Raw genomic sequence first — 14,646 nt, 5'->3', positions numbered from 1 at the left:
CTCCAGAACTCTCACACGATGCTGCTGTACTTGTCACTGGGGCTGGTGTAGCTGCTGTGCTTGCCGGCTCTCCCACCACCGGCTTCTCTTTTCCTGAGTCCAGCTCTTCCTCCTCTGCCTTGCTGGGAAATGCTGCGTGGTCTCCTGCATCCTCCTGGGGCTCGGCGGGTGGCTGCCGGGGAATGCTCTCGGCCGTCGCGGGGCTGGGCTCCTCCGCGGGGCTCGGCTCCTCCGCGGGGCTCGGCTCCTCCGCGGGGCTCGGCTCCTCCGCGGGGCTCGGCTCCTCCGCGGGGCTCGGCTCCTCCGCGGGGCTCGGCTCCTCCGCCGCCCTCCGCGGGGCTCGGCTCCTCCGCCGCTGCTCGGCAGCCGCTTCCTTCTGCTCCTCGACCGCCCCGACCTCCTCCACCGGCAGCCGTCCCCTGGCGGCCTCCGGCCCCGCTCCCGCCGCCGCTTGGTCCCCGGGGCCGCTCTCCCGGGCCGTTTCAGCAGCCGCCGGCTCCCGGGGCCGCTCCCCCTCAGCTCCCCGCAGCCTCACGAAGATGGAGAGTAGGGTGAGGGCCAGGACGGTGAAGAGCAGCCGGACGGCCAGGTACAAGTCCACGGCCACGTCCGTCCCGCCCTGCTGCTGGAGCCCACCCGTATTACAAGCCATTGCTATAAAGCACAGTGAGACAAGAACCTTAGCCCAGGCCCCACACTTGATAAACACTAACACAGCAAATACCGGCTCTACGTAAGTTACAACGGTCTGAAGCTGTGAGATCAAGAAGAACAACTCTGATACCCAATAAATCAGCATTGTGACGAATGACTATTAATCCGGTCAGATCTGTCATTATCTCAACCCTTCGTGCCCCACGTTGGGCGCCAAAAAGAACTGTCGTGGTTTAAACCCAGTCAGGTAATTCGTTCGCTCACTTCCCCCCCTTTCTTGCCCTCCCCCTGCTCTCGGAGGGACGGAGAGGAGAATCAAAAGAATGCAACTCCCACGGGTTGAGATAAGAACAGTTTAGTAACTAAGGTATAACACAAATCACTGCTGCTACCATCAATGATAATAATGATAAAGGAAATAACAAGGGAACAGAATACAACACCTCACCACCCGCTGACCGATAACTCGCCCCCCAAGCCCGACCAAGCTCCGACCGATACCTCCTCCAACCCTGCAGTCTCCCAGCCCTTCCGGCTAACTCCCAGTTACCTCCTGGGCATGACGTGCTGTGGTATGGAATACCTCTTTGGTCAGTTTGGGTCAGGTGTCCTGTCTCTGCTTCCTCCCAGCTTCCCCTCCTCCCTGGCAGAGCATGAGGCTCACAAAGTCCTTGGCCAAACCAAAACATCTCTATCAGCTCTGTTCCCGAGCTGAAAGTCAAAACACTGCACTGCACCAGCTACCAAGGAGGAGAAACATGACTGCTACTGCTGAACCCAGGACAAGGATGAAGTCAAACTCTAGGAGTTTTAATTGTAATTTAGGTTTTATTAAATTAAACACCTTGTGGTTGAGTGCTTCTTTCAATTTGAGAGCTATCAGAGAGCCTGGAGTGGTGCCTATGGAAGCTGGGAGTCAGCAGGGGCTTGGCTCTCCCTCCCCTAAGGATCACAGCAGGCGAGGAGGGACCTTTCTGCCACAAATTGATGTTCAACCACACAAAGACACAGAATCCATCACGTCCTAGGTCTCTGCTTGCCCAGTAAGTGTCAAACTGAATATCTTCCCCTTCCAGAAGCAGAGGGCACCTTCCTTTCTCTTGTGTCCCACTGTTTCCATGCCAGGCTTTAAGGCCAGGTTGGACAGAGCCTTGGGGCATGGCCTAGTGTGACGTCCCTGCTTATGGCAGGGGTTGGAACTGAGTGATCTTAAGGTCCTTTCCAACCCAAACCATTCTACGTTTCTATGCCCATTTAATCCCCCTTTTGGGCCAGCACACTACTCATGTTGGCTGATTAGCACCAAGCTGGTCTCCAGAAGGGCTTTTTACCATGATCAGGGAAAACAGAAACGAAGGAAAGGCATTGCTCATCCTTCTTTACATTGATTTATTGCATTTTCCCCCCTCCAGCTCATTCCATCACCACTCAGGACCTGCTCCTGCTTAGTAGGGATGATCCAGCGTGTACTGCATGATGACCTTCAGTGCCAGCCACGTCTCCTGGGCCGTTGGGATGATTTGGCTGGCAGGGAGCAGGAATCCATAGCGCCCTGTGTCCCGCAGCTCGAAGGTGAAGGAGTATTTAATGCCCTGGCTGTATGTCCAGTCAACAGTAGATCCACTGGCTTGATCTGGGTGGAGAAACAACAGGAGGACACTGCTGGACAGGTATTTCATGGGATCTTCTGTCTAAGCTGAGGTGTGAGTGATGATTTGGGTTTATTATGGGAGAATCACTGCTGTCCCCTCCCCGTTACTTACAGATGGTGGTGTAGATGCTGCCATACTTGTAGCTAGTGCCATACAGAGAAGACAGAGCTGCAACTGCCTTCTCGGATATCTCATGCTAGGAATACACAGAAGGGAGAAAGATGAGCCAAAGAAAGGGTAACTGTGTGGGATACAACCTGCAGGAGAGGCTTTTCCTCATGCCACAGGCAAAAAGGATGTCAAAGCTCAATAGGTGAGTTCCTCCTAGGAGGAAAAGAGCAGCTTCACATCATCCCAGCCCCCTTCTGCCCCCCACATCAGCCCTACCAGTTCCTCGTGGTCAGGCGCTGGGGTGTTGGTGTAGCCATAGGGGTAGAGCAGGAGCTGGGAGTAGCTGTGGATGGAGATGAAAGCCTTGATGTTCCCGTGGTTGTTCACAAAGTCCACGATGGCCCTCACCTCGGGCTCCGAGTTGGCGTAGGGTCCGTGGTATGTCTCTGAGCAGGGGTTCCTGCTGGCCCCAGCCTCTGTGGAGCAGAGGACAGGGAGCACAGGGTAAGTGAGTGGCAGCTGGGCAAAGGGTCTTTTCCATTTCCAAGCTTCTCCCACCCCTCAGCCAGCAAGGAACACTCTGGGGCTCCTCCTGGATAACTCTATGATGACTTTCAGTAGTGATCCCCATCAACACCCTGGTGCAGCCCAAACTCTCATCTGCCACAAACCAAATCACATCTTTTCTCCAGGGGCCATCTCTGGATCTTTCTGAGCCAGAGAAGGCCTCAAAGCTTCCACCTTGATGGTGGAACCTAATAAGTGGGAGGGCTCTGACCTCCAAACCCTGCGTTCCAGTTGCGGTTGGGGTCCACACCAACACAAAGGGAACCCGAGTTCCTGGACCTGGTCTTGCGCCACATGCGGTTCTGGAATGGCAGAGACATCTCAGCTGGGGGCCGGGGCTGCAGCTCCACCAGCACTGAGAGAATGGGGAGGATAATGGGTTGTGGTGGTCCCCTTCCATCCCATGGAAACGTGGACAAGGAGGTTTTGATGTGCAGCAGCCCCATCCAGCATGGCTGTAGGGGCCAGGGCAGTACCTGTGTGTGGGTGTAGACAAAGCCATCGGGGTTGGTGACGATCTCCAGGAAGATGTCCAACTGGTTCAGGACGGAGGCCAGACCCTCATCATTCTCATGATCCTGGACAATCTAGAGAGTGGATGGTGGTTTATGGTCCCCATTGCTCCCAGAGCACCATCCTCTCTATGGGGTTAGCCCTCTGGCACCCATAGTTGGCTGCAGGACCTTGTGGCCCATTGGGGACCTCAGCCATGTCCTGGGGGTGTCTGTACCTTCTTGGCAAACCAGACCCCGCTGGCCTGTGTCACCCACTCCCGGGAGTGGATGCCGGTGTCAATCCAGATGGCTGGGCGGTTTGTGCCCCCTCTGCTGAACTGGAAGAGCAGAAAAGGGGGGGTGGGGAATGTTGGCTTTGTCCCTGGCCCCATTGCCCCCTCGGGTCACCCCATGGACTCCAAGCCCTCACCCTGAGCACATAGAGGGGACGGTCCTCTGTTGACCGGCCGATCTCAAGCTTGCTGACCAGGTTGGGGTTCTCAGCCACCAGCAGGTCCATGAAGGCATAGATCTGCAGGAGAACAATGTGGGGGTCACAGCCAGCTCCCCACCTGCTGCACATGGAGCAAAGAGCAACCGCAGAATGTGGGGTTTTTACCCCCAAAATGCCCCAAATCTTGTGCTTTCTCACCTCATCCAGGGTATGGTAAGCAGCAAAGTTGAAGCTGTCAGTGGAGAGCATCAGTTGGCGGGGGCGATGGAGCATCTCCATCTGCTCGTGTTCCACCAGTGCCTGGGAGACAGGGGACAGGATGAGACCTTGTCCCACATCAAGACCCACATCTTCCTTGCCTCCCCTCCGCCAGCACTGACCTGTACGTCCTTGATCATGACAGAGTAGGAGATGTCGTTGTCCTCGAGGTGCTCTTTGACAGGCTGGAGACTGGGCAGGGGTACACGGATGTCCACGGGGTGCCCGGGGCCACGAGGTGCCAGCCAGAAGTCCAGCTATAGGGGGAGGGAAAGAGATGGGGGGGTCAGATCCCACCTCGGGCTGCCCCACAAGCACCAGCTTCTGTCTTACTTTTCACCATTTGGTCACCATCACCCCACATCCAGCACCCCCAGCCCTGCTCTACAGAGTGGTTTCGGGGTGCAAAACAAGGAACTTGGGGGTCTTAAGGGTGTCCCTAAGACCCCCGCTGCCATTGCACCCATACCTGCAGCTCCTCCACATCCTGCAGCTCATGCACCTTCTGCAGCTCCTCCTCAGTGGTGGGGATGATGCGCAGCACTTGGTGCCTGTGGGATCAGTGGGCCACCGCCATGGGTCCAGCCTAACCACCTCCCAACCATCCCACCACACTGGGGTTTGCTCTGAGCCTCTTCCCAGGAGTATTTGTGCCCCTTTGGAGCTGAACCAGCTCCTTCTGCCCCAACTGGTGCCACCATCCCCATCCCAGCCTCCCCTCTCCACCCAGATCCTACCCAGTAAATGTCTCAGTGCTGGTGGCCACTGCCACTAGGGCAGCCAGGAGCACGAGGACCTTCATTGTCAGCCTGAAGAGCCTCTCCCGTGTCCCAGCAGCACCACAGAGCTCTTAAATCCCATGGGAATGGTGGCCCCACCCCGGCCCCACCAGCTGTCCCCTTTCCCAGGGCAAGGGAAACCTCCCCTTCCCAGGGAAGGTTCTGGCTGGCACCAGACAAGGTCGGGCACTGCAGCACCATTGTTCCCTCCTCCACAGCATTCCCAGTGCCAGCCAGATCTGTTCTGTGAAGTGGGTGAGTCACCCATAGGCAGGGTTGAGAGATGGGGAGGTGCCAGAATCCCACCCCACTGGCTGCAGCACATGGCACTAGGGTGAAAAAGGGTAAATTTGGGTTGAGAAAGTGCAAAATGCAAGTTTTTGTGCAGAGGACTCGGTGCCCTCGATGCCTAAACCATGGTTGTGGTGGTGGCAGCAGCAGAATTGGTTTGAAGCCCAGCACAGGACAGAGATCAGAGTGAGTGATGGGCATCCCAGGTGCCTCAAAGCACTTTGGCCCCACCTATGGCGCTGAGGGTGCCCAAAGTCCCTCCTTGCAGCCCCCAGGGAAAGGATAATGGAGCAGTGCTGCCCAAAACCCCACAAATTTGGGTTTGGCAGCCCCAAAACCACTCATCTCCTCCCAGGTTCTTCAGGGCTGTTGGCTCCAATGGATGGGACATGTATGGCCAAAGTCACGAGGAGGGAAACAACTGTCTGCAGGTCTGAGAGTCCTTTTTCACCCCTTTTGGGGGGTCTAGCACAGAAACATAAAGGTGCCAGCCTTAAATCCAGGTCTGTTTATTGATATGAGGGACATGGGTTCAGTATGGATGCTCCAGGACATGGACCATGATGTTCAGCAGCGCTGCCCAGGTCTCTGTAGCAGTGGGGATGATCTGGGTGCTGGGCAGGAGGAAGCCATAATACCCCATGTCCCTCAGCTCCAATGTGAAGGAGTATTTCACCCCGTGGTCATAGGTCCAGTCAATGGTGGTGCCATCGGCCAGGTCTGCAGGGAGAGGAGGGGAGGTGTGATCCCAACACCGAGCATTCCTGATGGACACAGCACTGTGGGATGGGGAAGGAACACTAACAGATGGTGTTCACGATGCTGCCATAGGTGTACTTTGTCCCATACACAGCAGCCAAGTCACTCACTGCCTTTTTAGCCACTTCATTCTGCAAGGGAGACCCCCAAAGTGGTGAGACCTGGGGGAGCAAGACCTTGGGGCAGCAGAGCCTAGATCCCAGCATTTTTCCAACCCCTCTGCTCCTGCTTTTCCCCAAAACACTCTAATTTTTTGATGGATGGGAGGTACATCCTGTTATCACCCTCCCTTTTTTTTAGTGGTGGCCTTGGCAGTGCTGGGCAATGGTTGGAATAGATGATCTTAAAGGTCTTTTCCAACCTGGTTGATTCTATGATTCCAAGAACCAACTGATGGGCTTCAGGTCGGCTTTAACGAGAAGAGCAGGGTCCTGGAATGATCCAACCGGACTTTTCCACCAAGGCTGGTGCTCACAGCCCCGTGTCTACATGTTGGGACCATCTCACCAGCTCCTGGTGGTCGGGTGCGGATGCTGTCTTGTAGCCATAGGGGTAAAGCAGCATCTGGGAGTAGCTGTGGATGGAGATGACCAACTTCACGTTCCCATGACCAAGGATGAAGTCTGCAATGGCTTTCACTTCCCTCTCGGAGTGGGCATAAGGACCACGGTAGGTCTCAGAGCAGGGGTTGCTGCTGGAGCCAGAGCCTGGGGCATGGTGGAGGAGGCACCATGCAGAGAAGCTCCCCTGGGGAAGGGCTTTAGCCCCCAGGTTTCTCCCCTATAGCAGGGAGCTTTGAGGCACAAGTGATGCTCAGTGTGGGGACCTGGTGGCCCCAGCTCTCACCTCCAAACCCAGCGTCCCAGTTCCGGTTTGGATCCACACCGATGCAGTGGGAGCCAGCATTGATGGACCTCGTCTTGCGCCACATGCGGTTCTAGGAGCAGATGGGGTGAGACCATCGCAGGGACGTGAATCCCACCTCCTTGTTTGGACAGATGCCACCCTCCTGCCTGAGCAGCAAGAGGAAACGGCCTCAAGCTGCACCAGGGCAAGTTTAGATGGAGCTGAGGAACAATTCCTTCCCCAGAGGCTGCTCAGGCATTGGAACAGGCTGCCCAGGGCAGGGCTGCAGTCACCGTCCCTGCAAGTGTTCACACAGTGTGGAGACGAGGCCTCAGTGCCATGGGTTAGTGGTGGCTTTGGCAGTGCTGGGAATGGTTGGGCTGGATGAGCTTAAAGGGCTTTTCCAACCTGGTTGATTCTATGATCTTCAGGGAGAGGAGGAAACCACCCATCCACCATCCCACACGGAAGGAACATTCCTCCCCTCCCAAAAACCCTGCCCAACCATGGTTGCTGGAGACAAGCATTAGGACAAGTCCCTGTACTCACAGAGCTGTGGGTGTAGGCAAAGCCATCCGGGTTGGTGATGATCTCCAAGAAGATGTCCATGCTGTCCAGGATGGCAGTGACAGAGGGGTCCTGGCCGTACTCCTCAGCGATCTGCATGGGAAGAGGAGCAGGAGCTGCCTCAGTGTCCCTTGGGCAAAAGGGATGTGACCACAGGGAGGTGTGAGGATTGATGTCCCATATCCCAGGGCATGTGGGTACCTTGTTGGCCGTCCAGGCACCAGTGGCTTGTGTGATCCATTCCCGGGAGTGGATGCCAGTGTCCAGCCAGATGGCCGACCGGTTGGATCCCCCGGTGCTGAACTGCATGGAAAGGGAGGGATTTCATCCCTGTGTTCTCCCAGGACTGGGCAAGGAGAGGATTCCCCCTGTACCCACCTTCAGCACATACAGGGATCTGTTCTCATAGCTCTGCCCGATCTGGAGCTTGCTGACAAGGTTGGGATGATCAGCCACCAGCATGTCCATCCAGTCGTAGATCTGAAAGGAGGAGCTGCTACCCAGGCTTTCCCTTTGGGTTTTAGAGTATCCAGCACCAAATGGAACATGCAGAGAAGATGTGGTGCTTCCCTAGAGGCCAGGTTGCTCCAGCCAGGGAACACTGCCAGGGATGGGGCAGCCACAGCTTCTCTGGGCACCCTGTGCCAGCGCCTCAGCACCCTCACAGGGAAGAGCTTCTGCCTTATATCTGACCTGAACCTCCTTCAAGCACAGACTTTGAACCCCAAAACGATATTGAAGTTGTCTTCCAGCAAGCTGGGAGATGCCAGGAGAGCCCACACTGCTCATGGAGGGATTCCCAGCCTCCTGGCTCAACTAAAACCTCTGTCCAAGGAGGAGTTTCATGTGCTGGGGGGCACCTACCACCATGAACATCACTGCATGGATGCAAGCATGGCCTGAGTGTGTCCCCACCAAGGTGAAGTGAATGCTCTACAGAGCAAAGTACCTCATCTATCGTGTGGTAGGAGGCAAAATTGAACGTGCTGGTGCTCTTCTTTGTCCTCCTTGGCTTTGCCATGGCTTTCTTCTCCTCATCCACTAGTTTCTGTTCAGGAGGAGAAAAGCCATCCAACAGGCTACAGGGAGCAGGGAGTGGGTTCTTCTTCCATCTCCTGCTGGTTTCCAACTTTCTGGACCTTCCATTTGGGATTGAACTGCAGGAATTCATCCCGCTCCCACCGCAGCTCTCACCTGCAGGTCCTGGATCATGATGCTGTAGGACATGCCATTGTACTCCAGGAGGGTTTTGACTGCCTGGAGGCTTCGGAAGGGCACCCGCAGGTCGGCCGGGTGGCCAGGGCTGGCGGGGTGGCGCCAGAAGTCAACCTGGTGCGGAGGAGAGAGCTCAGCCTCATCCTGTGCTGGTGCTCATCCACTGAGCTCCACAGCACCAAAAGGGGTAAAAAGGTCTTGGGACAAGTTTTGGGGACACATGAGACAAGGAGGCAGAAAAGCACAAAATGGAATCAGTTCTCAGTAACGTTAATTTTGATGGCTTTGTAATAGAAAATAACCACAGTGCTTGAAGGTAATTGACATAGTTTTAGGACCTCAGTACAAAAAGTGTATGAAAAGCAGAATAGAAAAACTGGACCTGGGGATGGGGAGTATTTGGGACTAGCAGATGTCCAGGATGGGCACAGTTAAAACTAACTGGTAAGTAGAAGGACGGGATGATTGCTGTCTGTGGTGTTAATAAAGCCATTAAGCTGGTGTAAACATCTACTGGGGAGTATCCCGGACTAGCAGATGGCCAGGATGGGAGCAGTTTAACTAACTGATAAGTAGAAGGACAGGATGATTGCTATGTCTGTAATGTTAATTAAGCTGGTTATGAAGATTGTTGGGAAAAGTAAATGACCCTCAAAGACCACCACCACATTTCTGTATGCAAAATCTCTGGGAAATAATGTAATTCAGGTGTAGCCTCATGAATATGTATGTATGCCCAGTGACCATATAAGGATGGCCTGAGGGGGACACACATTAGGAGGAGGAATTAGGGATGTGTGCACGTCTACGGGGATATGATGTAATAGGCATCGCAGAAACCTGGTGGGATGGCTCCTATGCCTGGAGTGTTGGAATGGAAGGTTAGAGACTCTTCAGAAAAGACAGGCCTGGCAGATGGGGATGAGGAGCTGCTATTTGTGTTAGGGATAGGCTGGAGAGTATGGAACTCTGTCTGGGGAAGGTGAGCAGTCAACAGAGACTTTGTGGGTCAGGCTTAAAGGGAATATAGCTATGGGAGACATTAGTGTGGGGATCTGTCACAGAGCGCCTGATCTAGAGGACTCTGCAGATGAAGTGCTCTGTAGACAGATAGGAACAGCCTCAAGCTCTCAGGCCCTTGTCCTCACGGGGGACTTCAACCACCCTGATACCTGTTGGAGGGACGGTACGGCCCGGCACAAGCAGTCCAGGAGCTTCCTCGATTGTGTGGAAAACAACTTCCTTCTGCAAGTAATAGAGGAGCTGACAAGGAGAGGTGCCGTGCTTGACCTCGTGCGTTCGAGATCCTCAGGCCAGTGAGAAGAGCGTGCAGCAAGCTCACTGCCCTGGACTTCAAGAGAGCAGACTCTGCCCTCTTCAGGAGCCTGCTTAGTAAGGTTCCATGGGACATAGCCCTAGAGGGCAGGGGGACTCAAGACTCTTGGTTGATATTCAAGGATCACCTCCTACAAGCTCAGGAGTGTTGTGTCCTAACTAGAAGGAAGCGCAGCAGGAGGGCCAGGAGACCTCCTTGGATGGATAAGGAGCTGCTGAGGAAACTTAGAGGGGAAAAAAGGGACTTACAAAAGGTGGAAGCAAGGATAGGCGCCTGGGAAGAATACAGGCCCACTGTAGGAGAGCATCAGGTTCGAGACCATCTTAAGAACCTGAACATGCACAAGTCCATGGGACCTGATGAAATCCATCCGCGGGTCCTGAAGGAGCTGGCAAATGAAGTTGCTAAGCCACTGTCCATCATATTTGAAAAATCATGGCAGTAAGGTGAAGTTCCCAATGACTGGAAAAAGGGAAATATAACCCCCATTTTCAAGAAGGGGAAAATGGATGACACAGGGAATTACAGACCAGTGAGTGTCACCTCTGTGCCTGGGAAAATAATGGATCAGACTCTCCTGGATGGCATGCTAAGGTACATGAAAAACAACAAGGTACTTAGTGACAGCCAGCATGGCTTCACTAAAGGGAAACCATGTTTGACCAATTTGGTGGCCTTCTATGATGGGGCTCGTCGTAGTTTAAGACCAGCCAGCAACCCAGAACCACGCAGCCGTTCGCTCACTCCCCCACTTCTTCTTCCCCTGCTCCTGGAGGGATGGGGAGGAGAATCGAAAGAATGTAACACCCAAGGGTTGAGATAAGACCAGTCCAGTAACTAAGGTATAACACAAAACCACTATTGCTACCACCAATAATGATAATGATAAGGGAAATAACAAGGGAAGAGAATACAACCACTCACCACTCGCAACTCGTTAAAAGTTGTAAAGTAGGTATGCTTTTTTATTCAGCGCTGAGACGCATAGGGATAATTCCTCAAAGATATGCGTATCTCAGTGTTGTTTCCCTCTACATTTATTCTCTAAAGTTATATATATTCATGAGGTTACACAATACGCCTATACATATTCATGTCCTATCCCCGCTTCGTATTATAATGAGTCAGAAAGTCCTCTGCGCCTGCTCAGTGCCCCCCTCCGGTCGTGGGCAGGGGTCTCAAGATGAAGTAAATGAGTCTTCCTCCTCTGGGCAGGGGTCTTCAAGATGAAGTAAATGAGTCTTCCTCTTCTTGCACTTTTCACCTTTTCTAGTCATTACATGTGGCCTTCGAGTTTGGTCATTATCCCAGCCGTAAATTCTCTGCTTCTCCCCTTTATCAGTAGAGTTTGGTCAGTTTCCCAGCCATAAATTCTCTGCTCCTTCCCCTTATCAGTAGAGTTTGATCAGTGTTCCAGCCGTAAACCTTCTGCTTTTCCCTTTATCAGTAGATTCAGGCATCTGCTCATTAACAGGACCTGAGGTTTCAGGCATCTGCTCATTAACAGGACCGGAGGCCTCTGTTTTGCTTAGCAGGCATTTACAACAGGTAGTCTATTTGTTTAAACAGATTCCTCTAGCAAACAAATTCCTCTAACCCCCTTGCACAATTCCCCGTTCAACCCCCCTGTACCACAACCCCTGTACTACCCCCCCTGCACTACCCCCCTGTACATTGGTCCACCCTTTGCATCAATACCCCCCTGTACATTGGTCAACCCTTTGCATCATTATCAGTGTTATTCCCAGGCTGAAAGTCAAAACCACAACACTGCACAAGCTACTAAGAAGGAGAAAAATGACTGCTACTGCTGAACCTGGGACAGTATCCACCCCTTGAGGCAGGGGAACCCGTCTACCCATCACCAGGGTTATGTGTGGGACCCAATCCCTTTCCACATCCCAAGGCGGGATGTGCAGGACCCTGTTCCCGTCCCCAGGGTTGTGCAGGAGACCCCATCCCTGTCCCTAGGGGTGTATAGGATCCTGTCCCCATCTCTGGGAGCGTATGTGAGACCCTGTCTCCATCCCCAGCCCCAGGGGTGTCTGTAAGACCTCATTCCCAGGGGTGCACAGGACCTCATTCCCATCCCTAGGGATGTGTGTGAGAGCTTGTCCCTATCCCCAGGGTTGTGCATGAGACTCCATCCCTATCCCCAGGGGTGCACAGGACCCCGTTCCCATCCCTCTCCCCATCCTCAGGGTTGTGTGCAGGACTCTGTCCCTGTCCCCAGGGTTGTACATGAGACCCCATCCCCAGAGGTGTGCGGGATCCTATCCTTAGACACATTCCTGTAGGTGTGACCCATTGGGTGGTCTTTTGGGTTCTGTGGGGACTAGAGCTGTCCCACAGCCTCAACAGGAGGTCCCTGCAGACAGGAGGGCTCTCTGGTGCCAAAATCCATCCCCCGCTACCCCTAAACCATCTCGTGCCCCACAGCCCCAACAGGAGGTCCCTGCAGGCAGCAGGGCTCCCTGGTGCCAAGATCCATCCCCCACTACCCCTAACCCATCTCCTGCCCCACAGCCCGGTCCTGGTCCCCAGCTCGTGGAAGACCCCAGGCAGCACCTCCTGGGAGCAGATGGGCTGCCTCACTGCTTCGCCTGAGCCTGGGGACATCACTGGGGACAACTGTGATGTGCCAGGGGAGCTCTGCTGGTGCCACCCTGGTACGAAGCTGTCCCCAGCCCCTGGGCAAGATGGGACCTGGGGCTGGTTTTTACTTTTTTGTAAGGAAATGAAGAGTTTCTGCTGCAGTGTAGTTGTGGGGTGTCTAGGCTCCATGGGGGGTGGGGTGGGGGGCAGGAGACAGGGCTGGTTCATCCTCATGGTTGTGCCTGGCCATGCTGAGGCTGATCCTGTCCCCCCTGAACAGCCCCTGTCATCCTACATGGCCCCTGTCTTCCCCATGTGCATTGTGGGGATGCTTCTGTTCCCTTTTCCCCACACTGTCCCTGCTAGGACTGATCCTGTCCCTCAAATGTTCCTGCTGGGGCTGATCCTGTCCCCCTGCATCACCCTTGTCACCCCACATGGCCCCCATCCCCCCCCCAATGACCCTCGTGGGGTGGGGGTGGTGGTATGCATAAGGAGTCATCCTGGCCCCGAGCATCCCTTTCCTTGACCCCTTCCCAGGGTGGCAGGCGTCTTGGTCTGTCTGCTTGAGTACCCCAGGAGCAAGTGGAAAAAGGGCTTCACCATGGAGAAGTGAACACTGAACATGCCTTGAACACTGCCAGGGATGGGGCATCCACAGCTTCTCTGGGCAACCTGTGCCAGCGCCTCACCACCCTCACAGGGAAGAACTTCTGCCTAAGAGCTCATCTCAATCTCCCCTCTGGCAGGTTAAAGCCATCCCCCCTTGTCCTGTCCCTACAGGCCCTTGTCAAAAGCCCCTCTCCAGCTTTCTTGTTGGCCCCTTTAAGCATTGGAAGCTGCTCTAAGGTCTCCCCAGAGCCTTCTCTTCTCCAGGCTGAACAAGCCCAGCTTGTCTCCATAGCACATACACACACATATATGTTTATTTATGTACACACAGACAGAATACCTGTGTATACACAGTGCCAGCATATGTAGTTACACATACAGTATCAGCACACATGCACACAAAGACATGAAGATACCAGAACATGTGTGTAAGTTGTTATATCAGTACTAGCACGCATGCGTTCATGCACACGTGCATACATGCAAACGCACATATACACATACATGCCCCTCACTACCCTTCCATGCACACACAGATGTGTGTACACAGAGTGGTCTCAGTCTGTTTGCATCTACATACCCACTCAGTGGTAACAGCACATATGCGTATTTGCAATGTATGCATATGTGCAAACACACATATGTTACCAGCACACCTGCATACAACTGAACTACCCTTCTAAGTGCACATAGACACACACTCCGGTCAGAGCCACATGTATTTATCATCAGTATAAGTGCATGGAGCTATGCACACCCCGTGCTGGTCAGCCCTTACATGTATAGAGCACTATACTCCCTACATATCAACGCACACACGTGCAAACCCAGCAACATGCACATATCCACCAGCCAGCCTGACATGTACAGGCACACATATCCACCAGCCAGCCTGACATGTACAGGCACACACACACACCACAACGTGCAACATCCCCCCCATCAGCTGGGGAGCCCTTAACACACCCATGTGTGCTCACCCCCTGCAATGCACATGTGTCTAGACACACTCCCAGGCCCCAGACTCCCCCCCCCCCGGCCCCCCCCAGGCCTGGTGTTATCATCAGGAGGGCGCAGGAGCAGGGTGATGGGTGCTGGAGTTGGTCCCTACCAAACTGCTGCTCTGGGGATGCAAGCCAAGTGGCAGCACCTCCACCACCGCTGCCATTATAGAGGGCTCAGGAGGCAGGTGATGTACACACACCTGGAACCCCCAGCTCTGGGGTCCTTCCTCCTCCCCGGGGGCAATACTTTCTTCTCACCTCTGTGTGTTCCAGCCTGTAAATCGAGTCCTGACATCCCTAAAATTGGGTGGGTGGATGGATGGGGGGAGGGGGGGGGAGGTCGTGACAAGACATGCACAGACATGTAGGGAAGGGGGTGCCGACCAGTTTGGTTACCCTGATGCCCTAATGATGGGCATGGAACAATGTGAGAATGTGTGGTCCAGTTCACA

The 14,646-nt window shown here is 54.2% G+C and overlaps 2 protein-coding genes across 2 annotated transcripts; both read right to left on the bottom strand.

Moving 5' to 3' along the window:
- Positions 1 to 2,023: 2,023 nt before the first annotated feature.
- Positions 2,024 to 5,085, bottom strand: LOC130599771 (carboxypeptidase A1-like). Its single transcript, XM_057410923.1, has 11 exons — positions 4,928 to 5,085; positions 4,660 to 4,741; positions 4,313 to 4,447; positions 4,131 to 4,232; positions 3,909 to 4,010; positions 3,715 to 3,816; positions 3,461 to 3,571; positions 3,196 to 3,286; positions 2,694 to 2,893; positions 2,418 to 2,502; positions 2,024 to 2,287 (listed from the first exon to the last, which is right to left on the bottom strand). The coding sequence occupies exons 1-11, from the start codon at positions 4,990 to 4,992 to the stop codon at positions 2,100 to 2,102; spliced, it is 1,263 nt and encodes a 420-aa protein (XP_057266906.1). The 5' UTR covers positions 4,993 to 5,085; the 3' UTR covers positions 2,024 to 2,099.
- Positions 5,086 to 5,753: 668 nt separating this feature from the next.
- Positions 5,754 to 8,796, bottom strand: LOC130599104 (carboxypeptidase A1-like; the record flags this gene model as incomplete). The annotated part of the gene is made up of 9 exons (XM_057409700.1): positions 5,754 to 5,980; positions 6,066 to 6,150; positions 6,527 to 6,726; positions 6,866 to 6,956; positions 7,415 to 7,525; positions 7,634 to 7,735; positions 7,811 to 7,912; positions 8,382 to 8,480; positions 8,627 to 8,796. Coding segments are annotated over 9 exons (1,148 nt in total), but the record flags the coding sequence as incomplete, so codon positions are not given.
- Positions 8,797 to 14,646: the final 5,850 nt, after the last annotated feature.

The sequence above is a fragment of the Pezoporus wallicus genome, unplaced genomic scaffold (genome assembly GCF_028554395.1).
Source record: "Pezoporus wallicus isolate ANWC-B61680 ecotype Strahan unplaced genomic scaffold, APGP_CSIRO_Pwel_v1 contig_7932, whole genome shotgun sequence".
Classification (NCBI taxonomy): domain Eukaryota; kingdom Metazoa; phylum Chordata; class Aves; order Psittaciformes; family Psittacidae; genus Pezoporus; species Pezoporus wallicus.
Note: the sequence above shows the minus strand (reverse complement) of the source record. Positions and strands in the feature narration are given on the sequence as shown.